Genomic DNA, 27,926 nt, shown 5'->3' on the forward strand with positions numbered 1-27,926 from the left:
CTCTTCTCTCTCAACAAGATTAAAACAATAAGAATTAAGAACTATCTCCTCTGCAAAACACACTTATAATACCTATTCATCTAAAACTTTTTAAAGACAACAATTATTATCATACACATCTTTTGCAAATACAAACCAAAAACATAACTCACAAAGAATAATAATCTAAATCACAAGTAAAGTATATCCCGTCCGTAGGGCGGACCGACCCTAGTATATCTTAAATTATACATAATCTTAATAAAATATACTTATGTATTTAAGACAACAACCAACCTAAAACGCAAATAAGAAAATTAATCAAAAACTAATATATTTACAAGAAATAAATATTATAGTTGAATTCAAATAAATAGACAGAATTCAATATGTCCAAATAACAACTAAATTGACTGTAAAAACAACAAAACTAATTAGATAAATATTTAATTAAAGTAATATGATATAATTAATATAAATTATGCATACAAATTATAAATTAATTTAAAATTAAAAATAAATATCAATTAATTATTACATTATATTTATTTTATAAATATTTATGTCCGTACATGAGTTTGGAAAAATCACCTAGTCATATTGTGAAACAAGAACAAAGATGATATATATAATGTATTGTTTTTTTCATTTTTTCCAAAACGGCAAAAATTAAATAGACTTGGGTGCTGACGGAAAAAAAAAATAAATAGACTTGAGCAATGAAAGTCAAGGTGCTGTGACTCTCTCCCAGCCACAAGTTTAGATACGCCATCTTGTCTGACGTGGCATCCTAACGACGTCCATTCTCTCTCCGCCACTCTTTCGGCACGTGATAGCTCCTAAAATGGGTCCCACTCTTGCCCAAACCTCAGTCTTCTCAACGGTAACTTATTTGCTCCCATGATCCCATCTTGAAAACAAGCATGAAGCTTTCTGAATTAAATAAAGGTTTGATTTTTACGGTTTAGTTTAAATTTATTGATATTTTCATCGGTTTTTTTTTTCACTCCTGAGGGCTACGTTAAGCGACTTGTTAATCTATTTTTCTTTCTGGTTTTTTTTTTTTTAGTTGGTGATGTGTGGAGCAATCAGGGAGCGTGATTTGAGGTCGGTGACTCCATCATATTTCTCGAGTCATGTTTCATCGGGACGACGAAGAGGTAAAGTCTCAATCTTTACTATTGATGGGCTTTTGAATCACTCATGATTCTGAGTTTCTCTGGTTGTTTGCTTCTTACGTTAAGTGCCCTTCTCTTGTGGACTTTACTCTGGATTGCCCTAGTAACTCCTATGTTCATTCTATTTTATCCCACCAATTAAAAACAATATAATTTTTAATATATTTTAATCAGAAACGTGGTGAAAATCGAAATTGCCCTTAATGAAACCAAGTATTTACAGGATCCAACCTAAACTATTTGACTCGACCCACTATTAGTCGGATCCTTAACCAGATCGGCGCGTTCCTTTCTTTTTTCTCTTCCTTTGTCGTCTCTCACTCTCTTCTAAACCTTCTAAACCTGAAAATTGAAAAAAAATCCTAGAACCGACGAAAACGATGAAGCCCACCGCATTGACTGTTTCCTTCATTGCTTCTTCTCTGATTTTCCCTTAGTCCCTCGTGCCCTTCCTTGTTACTCTGATTTCATCATTTCCCCAAACCAGTCCGTAACCCTAGATTTGACGAAATCAATTGAAAAAATTGATCGAATCAACTGCTCCTGCGGCGTATTCTGTTCTCCCGCTCCTTCTGTCGGCGACGCAATCGACGGAACCCTAGACTTCATCTCCCATCTCCTGTTTTCGTTCTCGTCTCTTCCGTGTAAAAGGTATTTTCTCTAGGGCAATTTTTGATTGATTTTGTTGTGGGTTTGGGTTTGAAAGTCCGTTTGAAAGTATTGTGGTTGAAAATCGGTTAGGTTCAGATTTTTTTCAGAATGAGGATTACAAAGACTGAAACTTGGACACGTTTGGTTTTGAGGTTATAGAGATTGAAAGTTTGGTTTCAGATTTGAGATAAGTCTAGTAATTATTGAAGACTAACTGTTTTGGTGATAGAGTGTCCTAGACTGTTTGATATGTGAAACCGAGTTGAGTGATTGATTAATTGTGATGTAGTGATCGAATTGATTGGTTGGAGTTTTATTATTGAATGAATGATTTAGGGTTTTGAGATCAGACAGCTATAAGAATCAATGATTTATTTTGTAGATATTTCATTGAATGGGTTTGTTAGCGTTGGTGGTTATTGAACGTTTGTTGTGTATGTATATATTCAGGGGATCAAGATATTGAGAGGCTATAGATAATGGCAGGCCGAGGTCGAGGGAGAAAAAAATCTCAGCAGAAAAAGTCCACAAAAAGAAATAGTGCTCCTGTAGAAGAGCAGCATGTAGAAGAACTTTCAACAGAGAATGATAGTGATGATCTGTCAGCACACGGAATTGAGTCTGATAATCAGGGAACCGATAATCAGTCTGCATCATCTCAGGTAAATTATCTCCAAATGCTAATAAACAGACTAGTAAGAAACAAATGCTAATGTAATTTTTATTTGGTTTACAGGAGTGCCAACCACTGCCACCTGATGAGCTTTGTTTCAAGAACACCGAGTTCACCCAGACGTGTAAGATACAGAGCAAGTGTTATGTGACCGAGACGGTGAAGTTTCTGAAGAAGGCTAGGTTTAAGCCTGAGCTCCAGTGGTTTGAAAACCACCCTCAGTTTTGCCATTTTTTTCACATGCCCGATGAACCAAACTTGAAGCTGCAGGGTATGTGGATGCTTCTACTGCGCACTGTTCCTTTACATGAGTCAGAGGACACATCTTGGTTTGCTGTTAATGGAGTGCCCATTCGGTATTCAATGAGAGAGCATGCTCTCATCTCGGGATTGGACTGCCATGACTACCCGGCTAAGTATAAGAAGATTGGAAGCTTTGCGTTTGTAGACAGGCATTTCAAATCACATAAGGAGATCACTATGCTATCTGTGAGAGAGAAGTTGTTGAGTATGAGTGCGTGTGGGGATCGACTCAAAATGGCAGTGCTTTACTTCTTAGGCACGATTATCAGAGGGAAGGGAAGGTATAATGCCCCGTTCGACCCTTTCATATTAAGAATCGTCAACGATGTGGAGGTTTGTAAAACCTTTCCTTGGGGTCGGTTGACGTTTGAAGATGCTCTCCGGTCCATCACTCGCGTGATGAAGCATCTGAAAGGGAAACCTAAGAATAATGTCAACTTTCCCGGGTTCATAATTCCTTTGGAGGTAAATTTGATTTATCCTTATGATTTTTCTTTTTTTCGAGTGTATTTTTTTTTGCTTATGATTTTTTTTTTTTTTTGACAATCAGATTCTGGCATTTGAGTGTATCCCAGCTCTGAAAGCACGATTTAGAGAAGGTGTAGAAGGCTGTATGAGTAAGTGTCCGAGGATGTGTAAAAAAGCGGTTCCAAAGTAACAGCATGAAGGGCTATCCTCTTGAGGATTTGTACGACACACTAGGAGAAATTAAGGTATGTGTTACGTGTTGTTTTGTTTTTATTAAGTGAGTGGAATACAATGTGTTTGATATATTGTTTGGTATAAATTTTCAGGTTATTGAAAGTGTTCTTGTTCCTACTGTTGATGAGGAACCTCTCATGGCACGCTTAATGGATGGGGAGCCAGACTATGAAAATGAAGAAGGCGTGAGTAATTTGTGGAGCACGTGGTTGACTGTTAAGGAGAAGCCTATCTTTTGGCAAGAACTCTATGAGTTAGATGTGGCTGCAAGGGAGTTTCCTCAGAAGAAAGACAAAAGGAAAGTGCATGAAGAAGCATCCTCCTCTAATACAAGTTTGGAGGACGTTTTGAAAGGGTTTGAAGAGAGGTTGATGACAAGTTTGAGTGAAGTGAATGGGAAGGTGGAAAAAATGAACAAGAGGCTTGGGAAGATTGAACGTTGCCAAGTTGTTTTAAAAAAGAGGTGTAAAAGGATGAAGGCAATGGAGAAGAAGCTTGAGAAGATTGAAGATTGCCAATATTATTTAAAAAAGAAGGCCAAGAAGGTGGAGAAAGAAATGAAGGAAATGAAAGAGAAGGAGGAGGATAAGGAGAACAATGACGGTTTCGACTATCAAGGCATGGATTATGACTGGGATGGGCAGCGGAATGACAGCAATGGAGCGGACGCAACAACCAAAGAACCTGAAGATGCAGATATGGTTGAAAATACAGAGGTGGTAGAAGAGAAAGAGAGTGAAGAAGACGCTCAGAAGGACGATAGAGGTTCTGAGGAAGAGACAGAACCTGAACCTGAAGCAGAAGCAGAAGCTGAAGAAGACAAAGAAAAAGAGGATGAGGAAGAGAGTGAAGAAGAGGCTCAGAAGGAACCTGATGAGGTTGAGATGAATGAAGCCAATGAGATTGAAGAAGAGGTTGAAACAGAGGCTCGGGTTGAAGTTGAAACAGAGGCTCGGGTTGAAGTTGAAACCGAGAAAACTCCTACACCACCACGTGGTAGGACTAAGGCAGCAGCCGCGAGGAGACAAATCCTAACAACACCAGAAAAGTTATTCGGAAAGGCTGAAAAAATGGTGGAAGAAGAAATGTTAGAGCCTGAGGAAGAGACTGGAAAAATGATGGAGGAAGAGGTGGAAGAATCTGAGGAAGAGGCTGTAAAAATGGTGGAGGAAGAGGTGGTAGAGCCTGAGGAAGAGGCTGGAAAAATGGTGGAGGAAGAGGTGGTAGAGCCTGAGGAAGCGGCTGGAAAAATGGTGGAGGAAGAGGTGGAAGAACCTGAGGAAGAGGTGGAAGAACCCGAGAAAGAGACTGAAAAATATACTGAGGAAGAAAAGCAAGAGTGGTACATGGTTGTCTACGAAGGCAGTACTTGTGAAACGAAGGAAGCTGACAAGGGAGCAGCCAAGCCTTCTGGAACTGGGGTCAAGCATAGGCCGAAACAAATGGCATTGAGGAAGCACACTACTAAGCAGGCTCTTAAACCGAGGGGTAGACCGAGAAAGGATACTGAACCAAAGAAATTCACAACGCCAGAACAGACAAAAAGGATACGTTCACGTTCACAGTGGGTTTCCACTCCTTTCACTGAAGCTAACACTGATGAGATTGAAGGGCGCAAGAAGAAGCCTAGAACAAAGGCGTAGAAGACAAGAAGCTTAACATATTTTGGGTGTTTAGTATTTATCTCGGATTTGTTGTGAACTTATGTAAAAAGTTATGTTTTGTTGCTTGCTGGTCTGTAAAACTTGAATGATATCTCTTATGTAGGATGCTCTGTGTTGTGTGATTGTCTTGCAGCAGGTTTGGCCCAATTGAGGACAAAAATGATCTAAGTCTTAAGAAAGCACATTTGTACTACTAGGTTTATTATTAGTAATACAAATGTATTTAGACAATTTTAGATTATATATAACACATTGGCATAAACTTTTTAAATAAAATGCGTATTTTCGGAATTTCATCCCATTATGGCCTTCACATCAAGACATTAGTATAGAAGTAGAAGGATGTTTTCTATAGAAATGAGAGGTTTTCAACTAATTTCAGAATTTAAGAGTATTTTATGTCTAATTTGACAAATAAACACAAATATGACCATATAATCTCGTAATATATGAGATATTTTTTCTAAAAATAAATAATAAGACAAAAACAAAAGTTCTTTGAAACATGCATACTACATAGTAATTCAAAGTAGTTCAAAGTAGTTCAAGGTAGTGCAAAGTAGTACCTAGTAGTCCATATTACACATAGTAGTTCACAGTAGTACCGAGTAGTCCATATAACACATAGTAGTTCACAGTAGTACCGAGTAGTGCAGTGTTACCTAGTACAAGAGTTCCATGTTACTCAGTGGGGGAAGAAGTACTTCCACATTCAAAATACTCATGCAAACGTCCGCCTCTCCTTCCCCTGCCCCTGCCTCTTCCCCTTCCGCGTCCTCTTCTTCGTCCACGAGATTCTCCGGCTGATGGAAACCTTTGCTTTTGAGTGGGTCCTTTCTTTTTTTCGTATACCGGGGGAAGAACTTTAAGTGCTCGAATCTCATCAGGTATGACCCATTCAGACATATGAGGAACTGGATAAATCGTCCTACAGTATGCCAATGCCCACAACTCCACCAAATAGTATTTTGAACAAAACTCTTGTAGATGAAGATCTCTTCCTACGCTCAAGAACTTGGCAGCAGCAGCAGCATGAACACATGAGATTTTGTCTAGATCAAAACACCTGCAGGTGCACATTTTTCTTGCCAAATCAACCGTATAAATCTTTCCGTCACTACCATTGACATTGTACTCAAGGTGGAAGCTGTTTATCTCAACAACATCTAAACACCTCGCTTCCAAACATCTTTTTGACAACTCCTTTTCCACTGTTGGCACAAGCTTCTTTGTGACTGGTATTTCAGCTGCCTTCTTCCTATGTTTGTTAAACCATTCAGTCATTTTCTTGATGATAACATCAATCATCGGTAGCATGAAGAATTTCCTCGCTTCCCGAAGAACACCATTAATGGATTCTGCTGCATTAGTTGTGTTAACATTGTATCTGTCTCCTTCAAAGTAACATCTTGCCCATTTTCTCACTTCAACACTTTTCTCCAGATACGCCGCAGCAGAAGGATACCTTCTGGAAAAGGCATCGTAGAGATCATCGAACTCAGCCACTGTATAAGCATGTGCACACTCTGTAAACTTGCTTGCGCAAGCGTCTCTGTTGTTGAAAACATGTCCTTTGACATTTTGAGACAAATGCCAGATACAATACCCATGTGCAGCCATTGGGAACACCTCACGTATTGACTTGATCAAGCTCGCATTTCTATCCGAAAGAAACACCAATTCGCCTTCATCTGCTATCACTGACCTCAACTTATTCATAAACCACATCCAGCTTTCGTCTTTCTCACCATCAACTACACCAAATGCGATAGGGTAGTGGTGACGATCCGGATCTTGAGCCGTCGCAACAAGCAGAACTCCACCATAAACATGCTTTAGATGTGTTCCATCCACAATGATAACTTTCCTCATCGCTGCAAATCCTTCTATGGAAGCTCCAAATGCGAAAAATAGATACTTAAATCTTTTTGCCGCATCCACTTCAACATAACTTACTGAGTCAGGATTCTTCAACTTAAGCATGTACATGTAGGAGTGTATCATAGAAAAACTCTCTTCCAGAGTACCTCGGACTTCATTAGCAGCCATCCTTTTTCCTCTCCATGCTGTGGCATACGACACATCAACACCAACCTTGTGGGTAACCATACTGATCAGATCAGCTGGTGTTGGTGTGTCATATCTACCGGGATATTCTTCACTCAAAACAGATGCGACAACATGTGGTGTGCCTCTTCTTCTGTTTCTAAGGGTACTTGTAGTTACTACTGAGCATGTATGAGACTTGTTGTAAGTTCTAACCGTCCAAAGATCTGAATTCTTAAGCTTTACTACACGCAAATACCACTTGCAACCTTCTTTGGCTCCTCGACATTTTGCCACAAATCTCACAGTATCGGACTTCAATGTTTCATACTCAAAACCATTCTTATGCGCACCCCTCTGAACTAGAACTTGCATGGCTACCTTAGTTCTGAATTCTTGACTCTTAACCAAATCGAGACCATCATCCCATTCTTCTTCTACTGCAGTCGTGGCTTCAACTCCTCCTCTTGCAGCTGCAACTCCGGCTCTTGCAGCTTCAACTTCCGCTCCTCCAGCTTCTTCTTCCACTCTTACTTCTGTTCCTTCATACCCATGCTCTAAATTCTCATGCATCTCAATGTCTTCATGTTGTTCGGGTGTGTAAAGCGCGACCACACCATCCATCTCATGATCCTGATCAGTTCCATCTTGCTCAGTGTCATCTTGCTCAATGTCATCTTCCTCGGTCCCATCAGAAAGACCAACATAGCTATCATTAGTTTCATCATCATCTTCATCAGAAAGACCAACATAGCTATCATCAGTCTCATCATCATCTCCTAAAAGTGACATACCACCATATGTATCATCCATGTCGCTGCTGATCTCCACATGTAAAACACTTCTACATTTATCATGATTTACTTGCATGAGATAACCCAAAACGTCTTCATCACACCAAATATATGATGGCTTGTTCGAATACAATACCATTGGAAAGTAACTAATCTTCACCATCCCATCTCCATTTGCCTTAATCTTTCTGCATATACTTTCAACCAATTCAGAATACGTAATCTCTTCCACAGCTGTCTTCATCACTAGAGTGTGAATTTCATCTTCTCCCGAGATCCATCTTCTCTCACCCCCATCTTTGATGTAACTTCCTCTGTAATCAAAACATATGATTGTAATAGGTGAGGCCATAGATTTCCTGAAACAAAAATTATGATGAGTTAACCGTTTAAAGAATCTAAGTTGTCCAAGATCTTTGGTACATACTCTGTTTAGTAATACAAGTAATACAAGTAATACAGATTGTAGCTTAGTAGTACTAGTAATTCCAGTATTTTCTATAAATTTTTATTTTTGTTGATTTAACCCTTTTAACAAACCCAGGGGGTATTATACAACCCACAATATCGTCTACCAATATTTTAATGTATTATTTTGGTTTAAAACAGTGAAAAATAAGTAGAAATATACAAAATAGTCCTGAAAAAAACATCATTTCATACCAATATACCTAAAACTTTAATCTTTCATCGGTTTAAGTATGTTTAATCAACAAATAACATGTTACAAAACCCACATTATCGTCTAACAACATTTTTATGTTTTTTCCTATCAAACTCGTGTTAAAAGAATCGTGTTAAAAGAAGAGAACCTTCTCCAAGTTTTATTTTCATTTTTCTTTGAAAACTTTTACGATTTTTACAGCTAAGTTTTTATTTTTTTCGTTACCCATAACACATAGAACATAAGTAGTATATTAGTATGAAAATTTCGTGAAAAAATCGTACCAATTTTCGTCAAAATAACCTCCAAAATACGCCAATGGAGCTTGAAGGGGAAGAAGAATTCGCAGGTGGTTGGAAAAAAGGGAGCAGGATCTGAAAAAAGGGAACAGATGGACACCTATGGGAAGGAGAGAGGTAGATGGAGTGTGGGGTCGCTTGTTAGGTGTCCATTAATTATGGACTTTATGTGGGAGGATGAGGGGTCCGCTTTCTATTTTTAAAATTAGAAAGTAAGGTATGGGGTCCGTGTTTTATTTTTAAAATTAGAAAGTAAGGTGTAGGGTCAGCAAGAAATAGATAATAATATAATAGCTGAGGGTAATAAAGAGAAGAGAAATATGGTAGGGTAGTTAGAAAAGAAGTGGGGTATTGGGAATACAAAATTTCCAACTGGGTCAATATAGATTACTTTCCTTCTCTTGTTCTGTTCAAGCCTTCTGTCTTGTCTTCATAAAGTCGACATTTTCTTTCTTTCTATGATGCTTCCATGTATTAATTATTTTAAAAAAAAGAGAGATGTAAGCTGCAAATCCCCTGGATTGATTTGATTACAATTCCATGGTTTCTGTAGCTTTGGATTCACAATTCACAAGGAAGAATCTTTGACTGCATTGTAGAGATAGAACTTGAGTTTTACAAGTTAGGGAAGGATTCTCTGAGCTCATTCCTCACATAAACAGATAGAGAACTGATCGTTATTTTGGTTTATGGTCTTAACCTATTTTTCAGGTTACTAATTTGATATGGGGTGATGACATTGACGGTGAGACAGGCGACCATGTTGTGCCTTTTAAATCAAGAAGTGAGCAACTTAAGAGGAAGGAACGGAGTGAAGAGTCTAAGCCGGCTGAGCAAAAGATAACTGGGACTAAAAATGACCTTCATGATAGTTATCCGGGAAGCAGTTCAGGCTATATTGTTGGTGAAGGCTCATGGTTTGACTTATCGCTGTCTAATGCCAGAGAAGCTGGTCCAGATTCGAGTGCGGCTGAACTTTCTAAATGCTTAGCTGAGCCATCAAGATATAATTCAAAGAGAGGTGGTGCCTTTCTTGAAACAATGCTGTTTTGCTTGGCTACATTCTTTCAAATCTAATCGTGTTAAAGTTGTGTGTGTGCTTACCCTATTATTACCAGAGAAAACGTCTGAGCTTGGGAAAGGTCATGATGTTTTTCATAGCACTGACGAGAGTAAAGAGCAAGGTGATTTTAAAGAATAGGGCTGGGCTAACACTGGTAGCTTTGATGATCTCCATCGAATGTTCAGGTGAAGCTTGTTCATAAGTACTGGCTTCTTTATCTTATTTGTGCAGATCATTTGAAAATTTGTAAAGCTGCTTCATTTGTAGAATACTGCGTTTTGATCATTTCTAAGTGAGCTATATATTTCTTAACATCAAAGAAAATTACTAAACCCCATGATTACTACTAATGGTCTCCATCTCACACAATAATATCATCACAAGTGATGATTTTGCAGTAATGATGTCCCTATATTTGGCGATGGCAGTATCAGATGAGTTATGGTCTTCTTCTAAAGATGTATCCAATAAACCATCAAAACCATTACCACCATTTCCATTGACTGGAAACGCCAATGGTCCCTCATGCCAAAGTGTGCCAAGTGTACGAGTAACCCCAAAATCTAAGAAGTGTCATGAGCATAAGGGTCAAACCTCACTTGAAGTATCATACATGGCTACTTCTGGTTTTGGTAATCATACAAATCCATGTTCTCCTGTGCCTGTAATTTTCACCCGTTCAACGTCCTGATGTTAAGAATCAGCTGATGCATCCTTCCTACAGGCTACAACCCTGCTACTGCTACCTCTGTAAACATGGTAACAGATGCCTCTGCAATTGGTACAGCCCACAGTAATAAGACTAGCCAGGATAACCAGCAAGTTATTCTTGAAGAAAAATCCAGATATAGGTAAGCAAAATTATGCAATTTGATCAGTATGGTGTATAAATGCTTCGTATATAGATAATGTAAGCTACACACATACAGTTTTGTGAATGTGAGGTAACCTTTTATGTACCATACCAAGTTCATATCTCAGTGAGAACTTAGATTGATGGAGTGTAAGATAGGAGGTCCTGCATTTGGAAAATATAAGAGTTTGTACGTCCCTTGTTCCGAATGCATCAATTTACTTAGAAAGGACCATGTGGATGTTGCCTATGTATTAACACTCTTTTATGTTTGGTCATAATTATTTGCTAGACATAGAAACAGTGTGAGATAGAATTGTTGCTCATTTTCTCTTTCATAGGCCTTTTTGATATGTAAGGACCAGAGTCACTCTCTTCATCAAAGATGGGAATTGAAGGAAAAGTGAATTCTCGTAAATGCAGCACACGAGAGAGTTGCATAAACACGCAGAAATCAAAACAGGAAGATATACATGCAGGTCCACTTGCTTTAGGGAATGCATCAAACTCTGGATCCAGTAGTAGTGTTGGTGAGGGGCTTGTTGAAACGTCCCAAGGAAACAAAAGAAGGTTGTGAAGTTATATACATTGATAGAGTTCAAATATTTATTTATTGGTAACTAATACTCAGGTGCTGCGTTTGTCTCACAACATCGCTCTGCATCTCTTGGAACAATATCCTCTTAACTCCTTTCATATGAAGCTCGTATTGTTGAAGTTAGATTTTTTTTTTTCTACTTGTTGAGAACCGCTTTGTAATTACTCGTACCTCACTACATTTCGAATAAACTTTTGTTTGTTTGCTCTAGTTTTTCCTCCTTTGAAACCAAGTCCAAGCTCTTATTACAATTTAAACTAAAGTACTTAAGCAGCAGTCTATTTTCTGAAGAACAAGTAAAAGTGTTGCAGATTGCAGAGAGGTTCTTCAGACGATGCAGCGGTATGTGACGAAGTGCCCAACAGGCTCTTTGCTGTATGTAATCTTCACTACCTGGCTCTTCTTTAACCCATGGTATCTCACGAAACTGTCCTTCTCCTTCAACAAGGGAAGCTAAAAACGAAAAGAAAACCCATTCACACATAGAATACAAAAGGTGAGAAGCTATGTGAAGAACAGAACCATACCTGTTTGTCCTCAAGCGCATGCTCACTCAGCAACTGTTCTTTCTCCTCTTTGGTTAAAATTTCAATCTTCGGCTGTCCAGTGTGCTTTGTGATGTTGACCAACAAATCTCCTATCTGTTGACACATATAACAATTTAAACATGTAACTGTTCCTGTGAGCGTATGATTGTTAAGTCAGGTATCAGCTTCATGATCCATCTAAGACGATCCAAATCCGGGTAACTCACACTTATATATATAATATTTCATCATGCAGCAAAAGGGAGAACAGCTTACCGGGAAAGTTTCAACAGTACAAGGAAAGGTTGCCAGTTCCTTCTTAGCAAAGTGGTTCATTTTGCTCTGTAAAACGAGAATCAGCCCATGCAAGCCTACAGTGCTGGAAACCTGGCTGTGAATAGCACGGACTGTTTTCACTGTGACTGGTTCAGACCCCATGAACACAACAAGTATCTGCATTAAAAAAAAACCATTTCAGTATCAAAACTGAGAGATAAAGCTTGATGGAAAACAGGTAAAGCATGAGAAAAACGTTTGTTTGACACTTCTCATCTCAACTAGCTGTTTCAAACAAAACGGCATTTCTCATATCAATCTGCCATTGAGATACAAAGACAAGACACACATCTACATTCAGTAGAACAAGAGGTAACACAAAACTCACAGTTTCGCCATAATCGCTGATCAACCCCTATACTTATCACTAGTCATTTAAAAGTGCATTTGAACCAAAATGTCTAAACCTTTTCCAAGTTTAAACGCAAACCCATACCAAATGTAAAACCCTAAATCGAAAAAGTCTCCACCTTTCCTGTGTTTGAAGGCAAACCCAAACAAAATCTGAAACCCTAAATAGAAAGTCTTCACCTTTCCTGTGTTCGAAGGCAAACCCAAAACCAAATGTAAAACCCTAAACTGAAAAAGTTTAGGCCTTTCCTGTGTTTGAAGGCAAATCAAACCAAATGTTAAACCCTAAATAGAAAAAAGCCGTCGCCTTTCTCAAACTTTCCTCTCTTTGAAGGCAAACCCAAACCAAGAGTAGACTCTAGATTGAAAAAGTCGTCGCCTTTCTCAAACTTTCTTGTGTTTGAAGGCAAACCCAAACCCAAAAAGCAAACCCATAATAAAAAAAAAAGTCGATGCCTTTTTCAAGTTTTCATATGATTCAGTCCCAAACTGTAACACCCAAGTCGAAAACAGAGCTGAAAAAGACAAAAGCTTAAACCTTTTTCATGGGGTTTGAGCGGAGAGGCACGGAGATTCGGAGGCGTTCAAGGTCTGGCTTCTCACCGAAACCAGAACGAAACTCCGAGAGAGAGAGGGAGAGCTCAGCGTCTGAAACTTGGTAGCCTCTGTCGCGGAGCATCTCAAGAGCTGTCGTGCGGGCCAAGTAAAACCTCTTGCTCTCGACTCCACCTTTGTCCTCCGTCTTCGCGATGCAGTGGCTGTGTGCTCCATCGTCAAACGTCGACACACCATTCTCATAGGACCTTTCGATAGCCATTACCTCCTCCATTTTTCTTTCTTAAGCTTTTCCTTTCACCGATTGAGTTTTGCAGTTGAGAGAAGAAAGGGTTTTTGTCATAAAGCCATTTTAAGCTCAGTTCTGATTATTTTATTTAGGCTGGTTTGTTTTGGTTTGGGTTTTTGGTTTTAGAGATTTTACAACTATTCGGTTATTATGAAATTTGGTTTGATTTTAGTTTTGGTAATTTTGGTTTTCGATCCAGTTCGGATAATAAAATCAGAAACCAATTAATATATGATAAATTTTAAAATTTTAAAATAAAACTAGATCATGATCAGCCATTCGGAAGCGCATAATATTTTATGAGTTCAAAATTCTATATGAGTTTTCCTCAAACTGATACTGTGGATAAAAGAAGAGGCAATTTCAAGGATTTGAACTTATGTTTCAATAGTTTATCCCCTAATTTTAGATTTTCCATATCGGTGACAAACATGCGACATAACCATGTAATCTTTATGTATCCAGTCGTTCATGTTTATGATGTTATTTTGTACAAGTCGAATTATTCTCGCTTACAAAATAAAGTGGAAACGATAAAAAGAGATCACGGTCTTCCTTAACTCGTAATGTTCTTTTTGGCTGGAATAACTACTCAATGAAAAGGCTGGTCTGTACTACTTGTGTCTTGAGAATTAGTACAAAAATCAGTATGTTGGTTAGTACTGTCTCAATCTTTTGGTATACTAGATTTGAGATACAAATATTTGGTTAACTCGATTTTTAATTTTTCTGATTTAAATGTTTCAGATAAAATATTCAGGTAACCTAGTTATCTGGATAATTCCGTTCACAAATAATATTTTTGGGATATTAGTATTTTTAAAATTAAATATAACTAATATTGTAGATATAAATTATATTTTGGATATTCCTCTTATACATATTTGGTTTTTGGTTCTTGGTTTATATGCTCATTTATTGGAGTCCAATAAATCTGGAGAGTCCACTACTTGAAACAACCAACGGTGAGGATGCTTTAGTCGCTTTCCTGAGATGGAACCCAAACTACAATTAACCAAAGATTAAAAGGCCAAACCGCTTAACGTGTCGACGGTAATAATGTCAAAGAATCAAATTGAGTCGGCTGATACGAACGACGGCGAGAATGTAAGGGTTGATGCTCCCATGGAGATTCCTAAGATCTCAAAGCTTGACAGACGAATTGCTGACCCGAGGATGATGAAGAAGAGAAGAATGAAACCTGAGTCTCTAACATCTCTTAACAATCTCGATGATGGTTGCCTCATGCACATCCTCAGCTTCCTATCTCCAATTCCAGGTAAATTTGGTTCCTTTCACTGATACTCTTTCTGTTCAATTTTGTTCTCTTGATGGGTTTAATTTTGATGGTTGCTGGTTGTATCTTTCCCCAATTAGATTTCAATTACGGTTCTGTAACTCAAAATATTAACTTTTTGATTCAAAGTTGCAACTTTTAGACTCTTTAGATCCTATATTTATATTCATGCATAACTCAAATCCGGTTTCTGTGATGAAATGGCCTGCTCCTCTAGGCTTGGTGTGTTTTGATACCTAATACAACCTTTGTATCAATGTAACATTATACTAGCAAAAAAAAAAAAAAAATTGTAATGAATTTGTATGTTTTTAGCTGTATTATGTGTTGTGTGGAAGATGGGAAGATTTCATTTCTTATATTTGTATGAGACCCCTTGACTTTCTTGCTCGACTTCAGTGCTTTTTTGGTATTGAATTTGTATGTTTTTATCTGTATTTGTGTTATGTGGAAGATTTCATTTTTTATATTTATATACGAGACCACTTGACTTTCTTGCTTGACTTCGATTTTTGTTGTTGTGCATTACAGTCTGTTTCAGTGCTTTTTGTGTATCTCGGATGAGTTTGCAGATAGGTATAACACAGCACTCGTTTGCCACAGATGGAGATATCTGGCGTGTCACCCTCTCTTGTGGCTACGCGTTGACCGTTTTGTGAAGGATCTATCCCAACCTGGAGTTTTCCATGACATTGAGTCAGCCGTATCTGCAGCGAGGTTTGTAATATTATCTTTGGTAGTAATAGAATAGTCTACAAAGTACCTGACAACGTTAGTTATCACCTCTAGACCTGGTGATACCATTTTGATAGGAGCTGGTGGGAATCATCTCGTTTCTAATATTCAGATTAAAAAGCCTCTTTGCCTGGTATGTCTAGTCTAACTGATTGATGTTTCATGAGAGTTTTTTTTTGCATTTTCCATGATATACGTGTTTCAAAAGCTTTCTCTAGGAGTAGCTATGTGAGTCTTTTTATGTTTTATATTTTCAACAGAATCGCAAAAAGTAGTAAATTAGTTTATCTAACTTCATCTAAGTATATAAACCAATGTTTAATATCCAAAAGCATGTGAACGAATAGCCACCTATCTACTATGATGAGAGGATGGAGATCCATTCTGTGCGGTAGCTCTTGGCATGGGAGATTAATATACATTTAAGAGACCCAAAGAAAAAAATGCCACATTTGAAAAACAGCTATAGACAGTTTGACTTCAAAGTCTGACAAGATTTTGGGATTCAATTGTCTCTCAATCCATTGATTATGGGATTCTCCGCCTCTTTCGTCTTAGTAATCCTCGTATGATGAATAGATGGAGTTGGTAAGCTGTTCTGAAAAGCTATTGGAAGTATGATATGACATAGGATGAATAGATGGAGTTGCAATGTATGGGTGATAGTTATTTAATCATAACTGTACTGATGCATACACCTTAGAACACTTCAGTGTCTAGGGTCTGCCTTATCGATATCCTCTCTAGTTTCAGTTAAGTGGAAGACTCTATGTCCTGAGGCTGTAATAGTATTTAACCTTCTTTGCTTGGGAATGGGTGTATGGTGCTAAGGCATAAGTACTAATGTTCACTGAAATCGATAGTATTTGTTCAGATTGGTGGAGGCGAGACTCCTGATGAAACCACCCTCGTCTGTTCTCGAGGTTCAGACAGGTTTGGAGCTTATATTCCCTTTCAAGTCATCTAGTTGGACCTGTTCTATGTCTCCATGCTTGTGTTTCTTTATCTATTGCAAAGAAAACTCTTTGGTATACGGCTTTTTTTTGTTGTTGGGTTTCTTGTGCAGTGCCCTGGAACTGCTATCAACCTGCAAGCTTGCAAACTTAACAGTGAAAGCCGAGCTTGGTTGCTGCTTGCTTCATAGGAGTGGAAGGGTAACCATTGATGGATGTGTGCTCCAATGCGAAACAAACCCTTTGGATCATCTCTCATGCCCAATCGTGACCACTGCTGGAGATGAAGAAGAGGATATCTTGAGCCATGTGGAAGTGAAGGAAACTGTTGTTGAAAAGATTAAAGGCAACAGTGTGAGTGTTTTGCAGACAAGGATCGAGGGAGGTGCCAAGGCTGTTTTGACAAGCGGAGACTTGGTTCTGCAGCGTGTTAGAGTCATTTATTCCAAAGCTTACCTCTATTTCTGGTTTGATGTAGATCATAAGTGAAAGTGAATCTTTATTGTATGTTAGATTAGTACACCTTTTCTTCAACCTGTAATATTTTGTATTATGTGGGGATGGTTGGTGTTATTGGTCATCATCATCCGCATCATCTCCCTGTGTACTTTATCTTTATAGATCTCCTTTTGAAGACAGAACATGTCCTTTGTTAAGAATAAAGTTGTTTTGATTAAACCTTTTTATTTGAAAGTGGAGCATTGGATTCAAAAAAAAAAAAGGTTCTTGAACTTTTTAAAAATGTCTATGAATTCTCTTATTTTAAAAATAACAAACATGTTAACAAACGAATATTTTAGTTTTTTCACTGCTGTACAAAGAAATTATTGGAAATATTTTCAAAATACAGATGTGAATATTAAAAGTAAAAATAAATACGATACTATAAAAAAAAGTGTATTCATTTCTCATCAAAATTGTTATAAAATGATTCATTTTATATTTTATCTATTTAAAAAAAATATTGTTGAATTAATGAAATAAGCCATTTCCGATGATTTTATTAGATAATCTAAGTCTATTTAACTGAAATTCTATTTCTTATCAAGTTTTAAATTATCTATACAATTATTAAAGAAATTATTTAACAAAACTTGATACAGTCAAAAGTTAAATATTTGTTAAATTTAAACAAAATCTCTAAATTAAATTAGAGAAATTGCATTGTATAACAAACAAAAAAATTATAATTCACCATCTAACTAAAAAATAAGTTGACCATGATATTCAACATATTTTCTATCTTATTTGCCAAAATACCCTCTTAAAATCACCGATGCAACCGTTTTGTGTTTTTTTTTCTCTTTTCTTCCATTAATTTTTTTCTCCTCTCAAATCTTTGATTCTCGCAAACATATTTTTGATTTTTTACTATGGTTTTACTTTTGTAAGCAAAATTGGAAATATGATTGCATCAGGTTGATTTTAACTATTATTCAGATCTAGTGGTGGTGAGGGTTAACGATGATGAATCGGAAGCAGGTCAACTGATCAGAAAAAGAATAAGAGATGAAGAAAATAGCTTGCCAACAATATATGGTAGTAAGTAATAATGACAGTGAGCTGGCGAATGAGTGTCATTACTTCTGAAAAGAGGAGAAGATGAAGAAGATGACTTCATAGACTATACTATATTGGGTATAAAAAAAACTATAGTATAGTATATTTTGTTTAGTACTGTAACTTTATATGTAAAGGATACTATTTAATATACAATATTATGTTTTTTCATGTATTTTTATATTATTTCCTTTAAATTAAACAATCGGTTTTGTTTCTCTTCTATGTCATTTTGTCTTTTTTTTTCTTGGGATATAAAATTTGTTTTGTTCCAATGTAAGAAGATGTTATGTTTGAATGTTAGGATCATGTGTAGTTCGAAGATGTTATTTCCATCAACAAATGCTCTTATTTCTTTTTATACTATTTTACATATGATGCTCAATTAATGTAAATAGAACATACATTTATATACTATTTTATATAAGATTCATACTATGTATTATTTAGTGAACAAGTAAATGTGATTTCAAATGTAATTTATAGATTGTATTGGGTTTATAGGATCCTACCTAGGGTTTAGATTTACTAAGTAGGGGTTTGGGTACAGGAGAGTTCGGTGGTTCATTATTTACGTATGTTGTGTTACATCTATATTATATTTGCATTATCTATAGGATTATGTTCTATTTGAAGTTACATACTATACTGTATATTTGTTTTCCATTCTATTTGACAAGTCTGTTGTCTTTTCCTGCATATGGTAAATAAATTGGTGACGTTGCCTTCGATCTCTCATGTGATGCTAAACCACCACGTCATCTCTACCAGTAACCGGCAACCTGTACGCTGAAAGGACAAAACTGGACTTTTCTTTACCTAAATGTTAGTGAATTAATTATGTCAAAATCACTGATATATTTTTCATTTCCATTAGTGTCTTGTATATTGAGCAAATTCTCCCATTAAATTAAGTAAAAGTAGAGCGAAACCCAAAAAAAAAAAAAAAAACAAAACCTAAAGTATTTAAAACCCCCACACACACACTCCGCAGCTCGCAGTCACTGCTGAGTCTTCTTCCTTCCTCTCACTTCTCAAAGCCTCTCAAAGAATGTCATCCATGGAGTCACTGATCCTCCAACTCCACGAGATCGGCGCCGTGAAGTTCGGCAACTTCAAACTCAAATCCGGAATCTACTCCCCCGTCTACATCGACCTCCGCCTCATCGTCTCCTACCCTTCCCTCCTAACCCTCATCTCCCAAACCCTAATCTCCTCCCTCCCTCCCTCCACCCGCTACGACGTCGTCTGCGGGGTCCCTTACACCGCCCTCCCGATCGCCACCGTCGTCTCCGTCTCCAACTCCATCCCCATGCTCATGCGCCGCAAGGAGATCAAGGACTACGGCACCTCGAAAGCCATCGAAGGAGTCTTCGAAAAGGATCAGACTTGCCTTATAATCGAAGATCTGGTGACGAGCGGCGGGTCTGTGTTGGAGACGGCGGCGCCTCTCCGTGGCGTTGGGCTTAGGGTTAGCGACGCGGTGGTGTTGATTGATAGGGAGCAGGGTGGGAGGGAGAATCTGGAGGAGAATGGGATTAGGTTGCATTCGATGATTAGGTTGACGGATATGGTTAGGGTTTTGAGGGAGAAGGGGAAGGTTGAAGAGGAGGTTGAAGCCAATTTGCTTAAGTTTCTGGAGGAGAATCGTAGGGTTAGTGTTCCCTCTGTGGAGAAAGTTAAGGTGAAGGCTTTAGGGTTTAAGGAGAGGTTGGAGATGTGTAAGAATCTGATGGGGAAGAAGCTGTTTGAGGTTATGATGGAGAAAAAGACTAATCTTTGCTTAGCTGCTGATGTTGGTACTGCTGCTGAGTTGCTTGACATTGCTGACAAGGTAAAGAACTCTGTTTTGCTCTTGGAATGTCGGTTTGGTTAGAGTTTGTTGTATCAAAAGTTGATGTCTTTGTTTGTGTTTATGAAGGTGGGACCAGAGATATGTATGTTGAAGACACATGTTGATATCCTGCCTGATTTCACCTCTGACTTTGGCTCTAAACTCCGCGCGGTAATGTTACTTTTCATCTTTGCAAATCTACTTTTTCACCAGATTGTAATCTCTTGGGTTGAAAGATGAATCCTTTGAACAAGTCTTTTTCACCGTTTGGCTGTTTTTGATTAGCTGGCTTGCGAGATTTAAACCCTTTTAGGAACTTTTATTGATCCCGTTGTTATGGTTATTTCAGATCGCAGACAAGCACAACTTTCTCATATTTGAGGATCGTAAGTTTGCAGACATTGGCAACACTGTCACAATGCAGTATGAAGGGTAAGTTTTTATATACGGTATCTCACTTATTGTTCTTACATTGATGTCTTTTCGAGTTTTCATAGAGTGTATCTGTTGCGGTTTGTTTGCAGAGGTGTCTTTAAGATACTAGAGTGGGCTGATATCATAAACGCTCACATAATCTCAGGGCCAGGAATCGTGGATGGCCTCAAGTTGAAGGTATATTTTGTATTTACATTGGTCGTTTCGTTCTTACCAACATTTTGGGGGTATTCTATGGTTTCAGGGCTTGCCACGTGGTAAGGGTCTGCTTTTGCTAGCTGAGATGAGCTCTACTGGTAACCTAGCAACAGGAGACTACACTGCAGCAGCAGTGAAAATCGCAGAGGCTCATTCAGATTTCGTGATGGGGTTCATCTCGGTCAACCCAGCGTCTTGGAAATGCGGAAACGTGAGTCCGTCCATGATCCATGCAACGCCTGGTGTTCAAATGGTGAAAGGTGGTGATGCACTTGGTCAACAGTATAACACCCCACACTCTGTGAGTCTCTCTCTCTCTCCCCAAACCTTTGTATTCATATTTAGTATGTGAACCAGAAACATAAATTCAGTTGTTCTTGTGATGTTTCAGGTGATTAATGAGAGGGGAAGTGACATTATAATCGTGGGAAGGGGAATCATAAAGGCGGAGAACCCTGCAGTGACGGCTCGTGAGTATCGAGCTGAAGGCTGGAAAGCATACTTGGAGAAATGCTCTCAGTAGTTTTGATTCTGTGAGGTGGTTGAGTTTGTGTTCTGATGCTATTTGTGGGAGTTTTGTGTGATTCATGTGATGTTTAAATTTGATCTCAAATTTCAAATAAGTGAAAGCGTGGAGAGCTATTCTCATATGGTTATGTATGTGCTTTGAGAATCTCTCTTTAATAAAAAGACGTTACTGGTTAACAACAAAATTCACTTATGTCACCTAAGAACTGAACTTTCATATATACAATTTTGTATAACGATTTAAATCATTTTGTAAAGAACTTTGGTATTATTTGAACAAATTTTCTGCACAAAAAGCTTGGACGTTTATTTACATTACAATTTCTCTATATTAATGTAATGCTTTATTTAGTTGTAGATCTATTAATATATTAATTTACCGGGAAAAAACGTTACCAAAAAAGAGATACACGTGGATCTGTCTGAATTGCTACGCAGGCGTACGTGGTTTCGTTGCTGACGTGGACGAGAGAACTAGAGATAAGATTTTCGCCCGTATAAATTTATAGATTTGGTTTCTGCTTCGTTCTCTTTTTTTTTTCGTTAAGAGAAACAGAGAATGAGATCTTTTTACAAACCCTAAATCACTCTCCACCTCGCGATCGATTAAGATTATTCCGATGGCAGCTTCCATCGATTCCGATCACAAACTCTGTGGTTTCCTCCGTGCCGTTGTCTCCGTCGAATCGCCGCATGAACTATCGTTAGGCTCCTCTTGTTTCATCTCCAATGATGGTTTCAAATCCGATAACGGCTTGATCCTATCCCTCGTCAACTCCACCTCCAATCCCAAATCCCTAACTCCGGAAATCATCGTCGAAGGTGATCATGATGTTGATAACTGTGGATCGGAGAGTACACCGAAACGCCACAAGTCTCAGAAATCGAAGAGCAATGGACGGGGGAAGAAGATGGTGAGGAGTATAGGCATGGTGAATGGAAGCATGAGCGTAGTGAATCAACTTCACGCTTTGGTTGCTAATAAATGTTTGAAGATGGAATGTCGAGTGGTGAAGGCTGAGAAGCGTGAGAGTGGAGAAGAGAGAGCTGTGGTGTTAGTGGATGTGTATATGCCTGTTGCATTGTGGTCGGGATGGCAGTTTCCTAAGTGTCAGGCTACTGCTGCTGCCTTGTTTAAGCACCTGAGGTAACTCGTTTGGAACTTAGTCTCACCTTGTGGAGGATAGTCTCTTAACCGTAGCTGTGTTGGTTTAGGGTGAATAAATGCTGAACGCTTGAACATATTTTTGTTGCTATGTTGATTAAAGTTCACGTTTTGCATAAGCAATGCTGTTTCTTGTTCCTTGTTACCTATCAATATCTATAGATATACTTTCCCTAGTGTCTTCCACTCTTCCTTATATATGTAGGAAAAGTTCTGAGACGATCTCAATTGGAACTTAGTCCCACCTTCTGTAGCTTAGGACAGTTTCTTAACTGTATTTTTGTAGGTTTAGTGCGAATAAGGGCTGATATACTGAAACAGATGTTGTGTGTGATTCTGATGTGTGCCTCACGTGTCTTTGCTTATGTAATCTACTGTTAGCTATGTTGACGTTTTGCATAAGCAATGCTGTTTCTTTCTCCTCCTTGTTGCCGATCAGCTTGGACATCACCTAGTCTAGACACTTTTCTTATCTGTCTTCCTTTTTCCTTTTTCTTATGTATCCGTTTGGAAATGCATCATATGCTATATGAATTATCCGTTTGGAAATGCATCATATGCTATATGAATGTGAACGTCTTTTGTGAATGAGCGTGAAAAGTTGCAATTCTTGCATTTGTTAATGTATTCCAGTTCTTTGCAGCTGTGACTGGGGACTGAGAAGCTCAATCCTTAGCGGGGAAAGTATTTGGGAAGAGGTCAATGGAAGAATAAAGGCCATCTGGGATCTATCAGACTGCCATGTGTTTGGTTGCAAACTGCACTGTAATGCCCCAGATTCTCCAGGAAGGAGATTATTTAAGCTACATGAAATCTTTCAGAGCTTGCCAAGTCCAGGAAATAACGGTGTCTTCGATTCTTCTAGAATATTACCATCCACTGACGCTTGTGCATCTGGAATTTGGGATCTCCCAGATGACGTTTTGACAAGCATTCTGATGAAACTTAACCCGAAAGATCTTGTCAGCGTTGCAGGAGCCTGCCGTCTCTTTAGATCATTGGCCTTTCTAATTGTGCCATGTATGAATCTTAAACTATTTCCTCATCAGCAGTCAGCAGTTGGTTGGATGTTGGAGCGTGAGAGGAAACCTGAGGTTTTCTCACATCCCCTATACTTGGAATTCAGTACTGAGGATGGGTTTAGTTTTTACATAAATGTTGTGTCTGGTGATATAACCACTGAGGAAGCCCCCATGGTCAAGGATTTTCGAGGGGGAATGTTCTGCGATGAACCAGGTTTAGGTAAGACGATAACAGCATTGTCACTTATACTGAAGACGCTGGGAACAATGGCTGATCCGCCTGAGGGACTTCCTGTAATTTGGTGTACACATAAAAATGACACGAAATGCGGTTATTATGAGTACACTAGTGACCAGATCACTTCTAACGGCATGTTAACTGTAAAGAGGTTTTTAAGTCCAAGTAGCTTTCGAAGCCAGCTTTCTTTGGAAGCTTTTAGTCCGTTGCTAGAGTCGAAATCTTTGCCTCTTAAGCAAGCTAGCCTGATGGGTTCAGATGGTCAAACTTCTGAGTGTAAGAACACAAATTCTGAAAACGAATATGGAACTATCCTTGATATAGAAGATCAACGTAGACAGAGCCTGGGTAATGTCAGAAAAAATCTCTTGCCTGTATATAATGGCGTATCTGAGCTCTCTGAAGTGATGGAAGCTAAAAGAAGTGGTAGTTGGAAGAAGTTTGGTAGGATAACTGGTTGTAAGAGAAAGGGTCCTACTGGTTCGGATGTGGAAAGCGATATTTGGGTACAGTGTGATGCTTGCTCAAAGTGGCGGAGAATAGTAGACGACGGTGTATCTGTTACTGGTTCTGCATGGTTTTGTAGCAACAATGCTGACCCTGCATATCAGAGTTGCAAGGATCCTGAACAATTATGGGATAGATCTCAACCAATAAATTACTTGCAAGGGTTTTATACTAAGGGAGCTTCCGGTGAAGAAAATGAAAACATTTCTTTCTTCACCAGTGTCCTTAGGAAACACAAGTCTTCAGTAAATTCAAACGTAAATAAAGCCTTAATCTGGCTTGCTAAACGCTCTCTTGAGCAGCTCTCACTGATGGAAACAGTTGGCTTACCAGGTCCACCAGTTAATGTCCGTGGATACCAGAGATTGTTTCACGCATTTGGTCTAACAAGTAGAGTTGAAAAGGGTGTCACGAGATGGTTTTATCCAAAGCTTCTTGAGAACTTAGTGTTTGATTCACCTGCCCTCAAGGTTGCTCTCTGTCAGCCGCTGGATGCATTTAGATTGTATTTGTCAAAAGCAACTCTAATTGTCGTGCCTGCGAATCTTGTTGATCACTGGAAAACACAAATCGATAAACATGTCAGCCCTGGTCAGCTACGTATCCTCGTTTGGACTGACAATAAGAAGCTTTCTCCACACAACCTGGCTTGGGACTATGATGTTGTGATCACAACTTTTAGTCGCTTAAGTGCTGAATGGAATCCTCGGAAGAAAAGCCCATTGATTCAAGTGCATTGGCTGAGGGTCATGCTAGATGAAGGACACACTCTTGGTTCTAGTCTCAGTTTGACAAATAAATTCCAAATGGCTGTTTCTCTGACAGCTTCTAGTCGTTGGTTACTGACAGGAACACCAACCCCAAACACGCCAAATAGCCAGCTTTCGCATCTCCAACCTCTTTTAAAGTTTCTTCACGAGGAAGTATATGGAGACAATCTAAAGTATTGGGAAGCTGGCATCCTTAGACCATTTGAAGCAGAAATAGAGGAGGGTCGTTCTCGTTTGCTTCAGCTGCTTCAGAGATGCATGATATGTTCTAGAAAGAAAGATCTGCGGACGATTCCTCCATGTATCAAGAAGTCGACATACCTTAATTTCGTTCCAAGACATGCAAGAAGCTACAATGAACTAGTGGAGTCAGTTAGGCGTAATATCTTATTAGCTGATTGGAATGACCCGTCTCATGTCGAAAGTCTTCTTAACTCTAAACAGTGGAAATTTCGAAACGCTACCGTAAATAATGTCAGACTATCTTGCTGTGTGGCTGGGCATATTAAAATGACTGACGCTGGTCAGGATATTAAAGAGACAATGGATGCTTTAGTTGAAGGTGGTCTGGACGATTCTACCGTGGAGTATTCTTCTATTCAAAATTGCCTTATTAGTGGCTGTAACTGTAAAAGGTATGTCTTAAATCCAGTATTGTCATTAGTTTAGGGCATTTGACACTATTATCTGATTTTTCTTTTGTTCCTCAATCTTATAAACAGGTGTGGGGAATGGTGCCGACTTCCTGTGATCACTCCATGTAGACACTTACTATGCCTGGATTGCGTTTCTCTTGATAGCGAAAGATGTACTTTTCCTGGTTGTGGATACTTATATGAGATGCAAACTCTGTTGGCTCGACCAGAAAACCCAAACCCAAAATGGCCTGTGCCAAAGGACCTTATTGAGTTACAACCTTCATATAATCAGGTATAAATAAACCATCTTATAAGCTCTAAGGATTTGAACACACATAATGCTTTATCTTTATTGTGCAGGATGACTGGAATCCTGACTGGCAATCAACATCTAGCAGTAAAGTCAGCTATCTCGTGGACAGACTGAAGAAGTTACATGAGGGTAATCGTAAAAGCATTTTGTCTTTCAACAAGAGTAGCTGTGACAACCTTGAAGAGAATATCCCTGGTACCTCGAAAGCCTTTTTGGGGCAAGATTTGAGATCTCAGATGGTACTTGTTGATAAAGTTCTGATTTTCTCTCAATTTCTTGAGCATATTCACGTGATTGAACAACAGGTATGAATTACTATTTATTTCGTTAGGTCGTTGTTTTTCTTTCAGTTGTGTTTGAAAGCTTTGAACAATTGTAAATCATGCTTTTGTAGTTGGAAATTGCTGGCATCAAGTTTGCTGGAATGTACAGTCCAATGCCTTCGTCTAAGAAGGTAACTTGTCTGTTGATGCTTCTTGTTTTCTTTTGTATTGCTAACAACTTTCGATTTCAACTTTTCAGATGAAAAATCTAGCCATGTTCCAGAACGATGCTGATTGCATGGCACTTTTGATGGATGGAAGTGCTGCGCTAGGTCTTGATTTGAGCTTTGTAACACATGTGTTCTTGATGGAACCAATCTGGGATAAAAGGTATGACTCTGAACATTTCTTTTCATTCAGCAAACATTTGAGCTTTGTAACACATGTGTTCTTGACACTGCATGCAACGCCTTTTATACAATTTAGCGTCTATAGTCAACGTTTTTATTTCATTTTCTATGGTGTTTCTGACACCTACAAATGTTTGAATAAATGAGCAGCATGGAAGAGCAAGTGATCAGTCGTGCTCATCGGATGGGCGCAAAACGCCCTATTTATGTAGAAACCTTAACCATGCGTGGTACGATTGAAGAGCAAATGATGAGATTCCTCGAGGTACAATTGCTTCTTTCTTTTTCCTTTTTGTAATTTGTTAGTTAGTCATCAGTAGGGGTGGGCACTTCGGTTATTTTATCGGTTCGGTTCGAGTTCGGTTCGGTTTGGTTAGTTCGGTTCTAGAATTTTTCCAGCTAAAGTAAACCATAGTTAGTTTGGTTTGGATTGATTTCGGTTCAGTTATGTTCGGTTCGGTTTATATTCGGTTCGGTTTGTATTCGATTCAGTTTGTATTTCGGTTCGATTCGGTTTAATCAGATTTCTCTTAGTTTATTTATTGTACAAGAAATCATGTTTTAATACATAAATGTATGATTATCATGAAATAATCGCGTTGGTCATAATAAAAAATTAAGTATGTAAATTAAATTCAATATTAAACCAAATAAAAATCTTTTTAAAAGTTACAAATATAGTTTATAACTTTATAACAATTAACATGGAAATTATGTGGGCTTAATGATAAATATTACAAAAGTTAGACGAAGTGTCATGGAAATCAAATTATATTAGGATTTCTTTCGTGCAAAAGGAAATTACTTGGGCTAAGTCTTAGGATTTTAATATCTTGATATCACTAATATTTTTAATTTAAATAACTATAAAACACACTTCGGTTTATCGGTTCGGTTCAGTTTAAACCGAACTGAACTGAACCATTCGGGTTGGAAAACTCTTCAACCGAATGATTTGAAATGGACTTTGGTTTGGTTCAAATCGGTTTCGGTTCAGTCGGTTCGGTTCGATCGGTTCGGTTCGGATTTTTTGCCCACCCCTAGTCATCAGACTAAAAAAACTTGAACATATCTTTTGGTGGTGGTTTGTCTGAGTATTGAATAATATAGGATATGATGAATGTGGTCGTCTTTGTTGTATCATTGGACGTCTAAATTCTCCATGTCTGTTGTTGTTTTAAGCAGGATGCTGAAAAGAGTGATAGATTATCTAGTGGAGATTACATAAAAGTGGAGCAAGAGACAACACGAAGTAGCAGGCGCACGATACATGATTTGGCAGAAAGCAATTACTTGTCTCATCTTATCTTTGTCCGATCAGAGGGCAACACATAATAGTTGGCTTCACTAACTTTTTGTTTTAAATCATTAGAAACTTATAGAAGTCGAATGCTTTTTCATTTTCAAATCAAAACACCAGCTGACATCTTAACAATGTAATCCATACATATTGCGAATAATCTTTCTTCATCGTATCACATTTATGTTTTAAATTTATAACACTAGGGGTATTGCGCGGGGTCGTGTATGTTGTT

General features: G+C 38.3%; 6 protein-coding genes across 9 annotated transcripts; 5 read left to right on the forward strand and 1 right to left on the reverse strand.

Annotated features, from left to right (window-relative positions):
* Window positions 1-216: 216 nt before the first annotated feature.
* Window positions 217-11,677, forward strand: LOC103863228 (protein LNK2). Its single transcript, XM_033289537.1, is given in 7 exon segments — window positions 217-1,139; window positions 9,665-9,977; window positions 10,072-10,201; window positions 10,415-10,447; window positions 10,449-10,648; window positions 10,741-10,867; window positions 11,293-11,677. Coding segments are annotated over 7 exon segments (981 nt in total). The 5' UTR covers window positions 217-1,115; the 3' UTR covers window positions 11,447-11,677.
* LOC103872931 (glutamic acid-rich protein-like) lies at window positions 1,137-5,285 on the forward strand. 2 transcript variants are annotated; one of them, XM_033289536.1, is made up of 3 exons: window positions 1,137-3,249; window positions 3,335-3,497; window positions 3,579-5,285. In XM_033289536.1, the coding sequence occupies exons 2-3, from the start codon at window positions 3,447-3,449 to the stop codon at window positions 5,127-5,129; spliced, it is 1,602 nt and encodes a 533-aa protein (XP_033145427.1). In that variant the 5' UTR covers window positions 1,137-3,249; window positions 3,335-3,446; the 3' UTR covers window positions 5,130-5,285. The 2 variants fall into 2 exon arrangements, with proteins under 2 accessions (XP_033145427.1, XP_033145426.1); XM_033289535.1 differs by having other exon boundaries at window positions 2,702-3,497.
* LOC103863227 (DNA-directed RNA polymerase V subunit 5C) lies at window positions 11,561-13,771 on the reverse strand. The gene is made up of 4 exons (XM_009140986.3): window positions 13,220-13,771; window positions 12,271-12,447; window positions 11,995-12,108; window positions 11,561-11,920 (listed from the first exon to the last, which is right to left on the reverse strand). The coding sequence occupies exons 1-4, from the start codon at window positions 13,508-13,510 to the stop codon at window positions 11,795-11,797; spliced, it is 708 nt and encodes a 235-aa protein (XP_009139234.1). The 5' UTR covers window positions 13,511-13,771; the 3' UTR covers window positions 11,561-11,794.
* A 238-nt stretch (window positions 13,772-14,009) lies between these two features.
* Window positions 14,010-17,196, forward strand: LOC103863230 (F-box protein SKIP5). 3 transcript variants are annotated; one of them, XM_009140988.3, is made up of 5 exons: window positions 14,042-14,804; window positions 15,395-15,539; window positions 15,612-15,690; window positions 16,432-16,490; window positions 16,624-17,196. In XM_009140988.3, exons 1-5 carry the CDS (start codon window positions 14,585-14,587, stop codon window positions 16,997-16,999), a joined length of 879 nt encoding a protein of 292 aa, XP_009139236.1. In that variant the 5' UTR covers window positions 14,042-14,584; the 3' UTR covers window positions 17,000-17,196. The 3 variants fall into 3 exon arrangements, with proteins under 3 accessions (XP_018514058.1, XP_033145429.1, XP_009139236.1); XM_018658542.2 differs by lacking the exon at window positions 15,612-15,690 and having other exon boundaries at window positions 14,010-14,804; window positions 16,624-16,902; XM_033289538.1 differs by lacking the exon at window positions 15,612-15,690 and having other exon boundaries at window positions 14,037-14,804; window positions 16,432-17,196.
* Window positions 17,197-19,037: 1,841 nt separating this feature from the next.
* On the forward strand, window positions 19,038-21,250 carry LOC103863231 (uridine 5'-monophosphate synthase). The gene is made up of 6 exons (XM_009140989.3): window positions 19,038-19,904; window positions 19,992-20,075; window positions 20,254-20,336; window positions 20,429-20,516; window positions 20,584-20,838; window positions 20,929-21,250. Exons 1-6 carry the CDS (start codon window positions 19,122-19,124, stop codon window positions 21,058-21,060), a joined length of 1,425 nt encoding a protein of 474 aa, XP_009139237.1. The 5' UTR covers window positions 19,038-19,121; the 3' UTR covers window positions 21,061-21,250.
* A 248-nt stretch (window positions 21,251-21,498) lies between these two features.
* Window positions 21,499-27,919, forward strand: LOC103863232 (F-box protein At3g54460). The gene is made up of 8 exons (XM_009140991.3): window positions 21,499-22,212; window positions 22,874-25,402; window positions 25,490-25,697; window positions 25,766-26,023; window positions 26,113-26,172; window positions 26,241-26,371; window positions 26,542-26,656; window positions 27,577-27,919. Exons 1-8 carry the CDS (start codon window positions 21,686-21,688, stop codon window positions 27,724-27,726), a joined length of 3,978 nt encoding a protein of 1,325 aa, XP_009139239.1. The 5' UTR covers window positions 21,499-21,685; the 3' UTR covers window positions 27,727-27,919.
* The last annotated feature ends 7 nt before the right edge of the window (window positions 27,920-27,926 follow it).

The sequence above is a fragment of the Brassica rapa genome, chromosome A04 (assembly GCF_000309985.2).
Source record: "Brassica rapa cultivar Chiifu-401-42 chromosome A04, CAAS_Brap_v3.01, whole genome shotgun sequence".
NCBI lineage: Eukaryota > Viridiplantae > Streptophyta > Magnoliopsida > Brassicales > Brassicaceae > Brassica > Brassica rapa.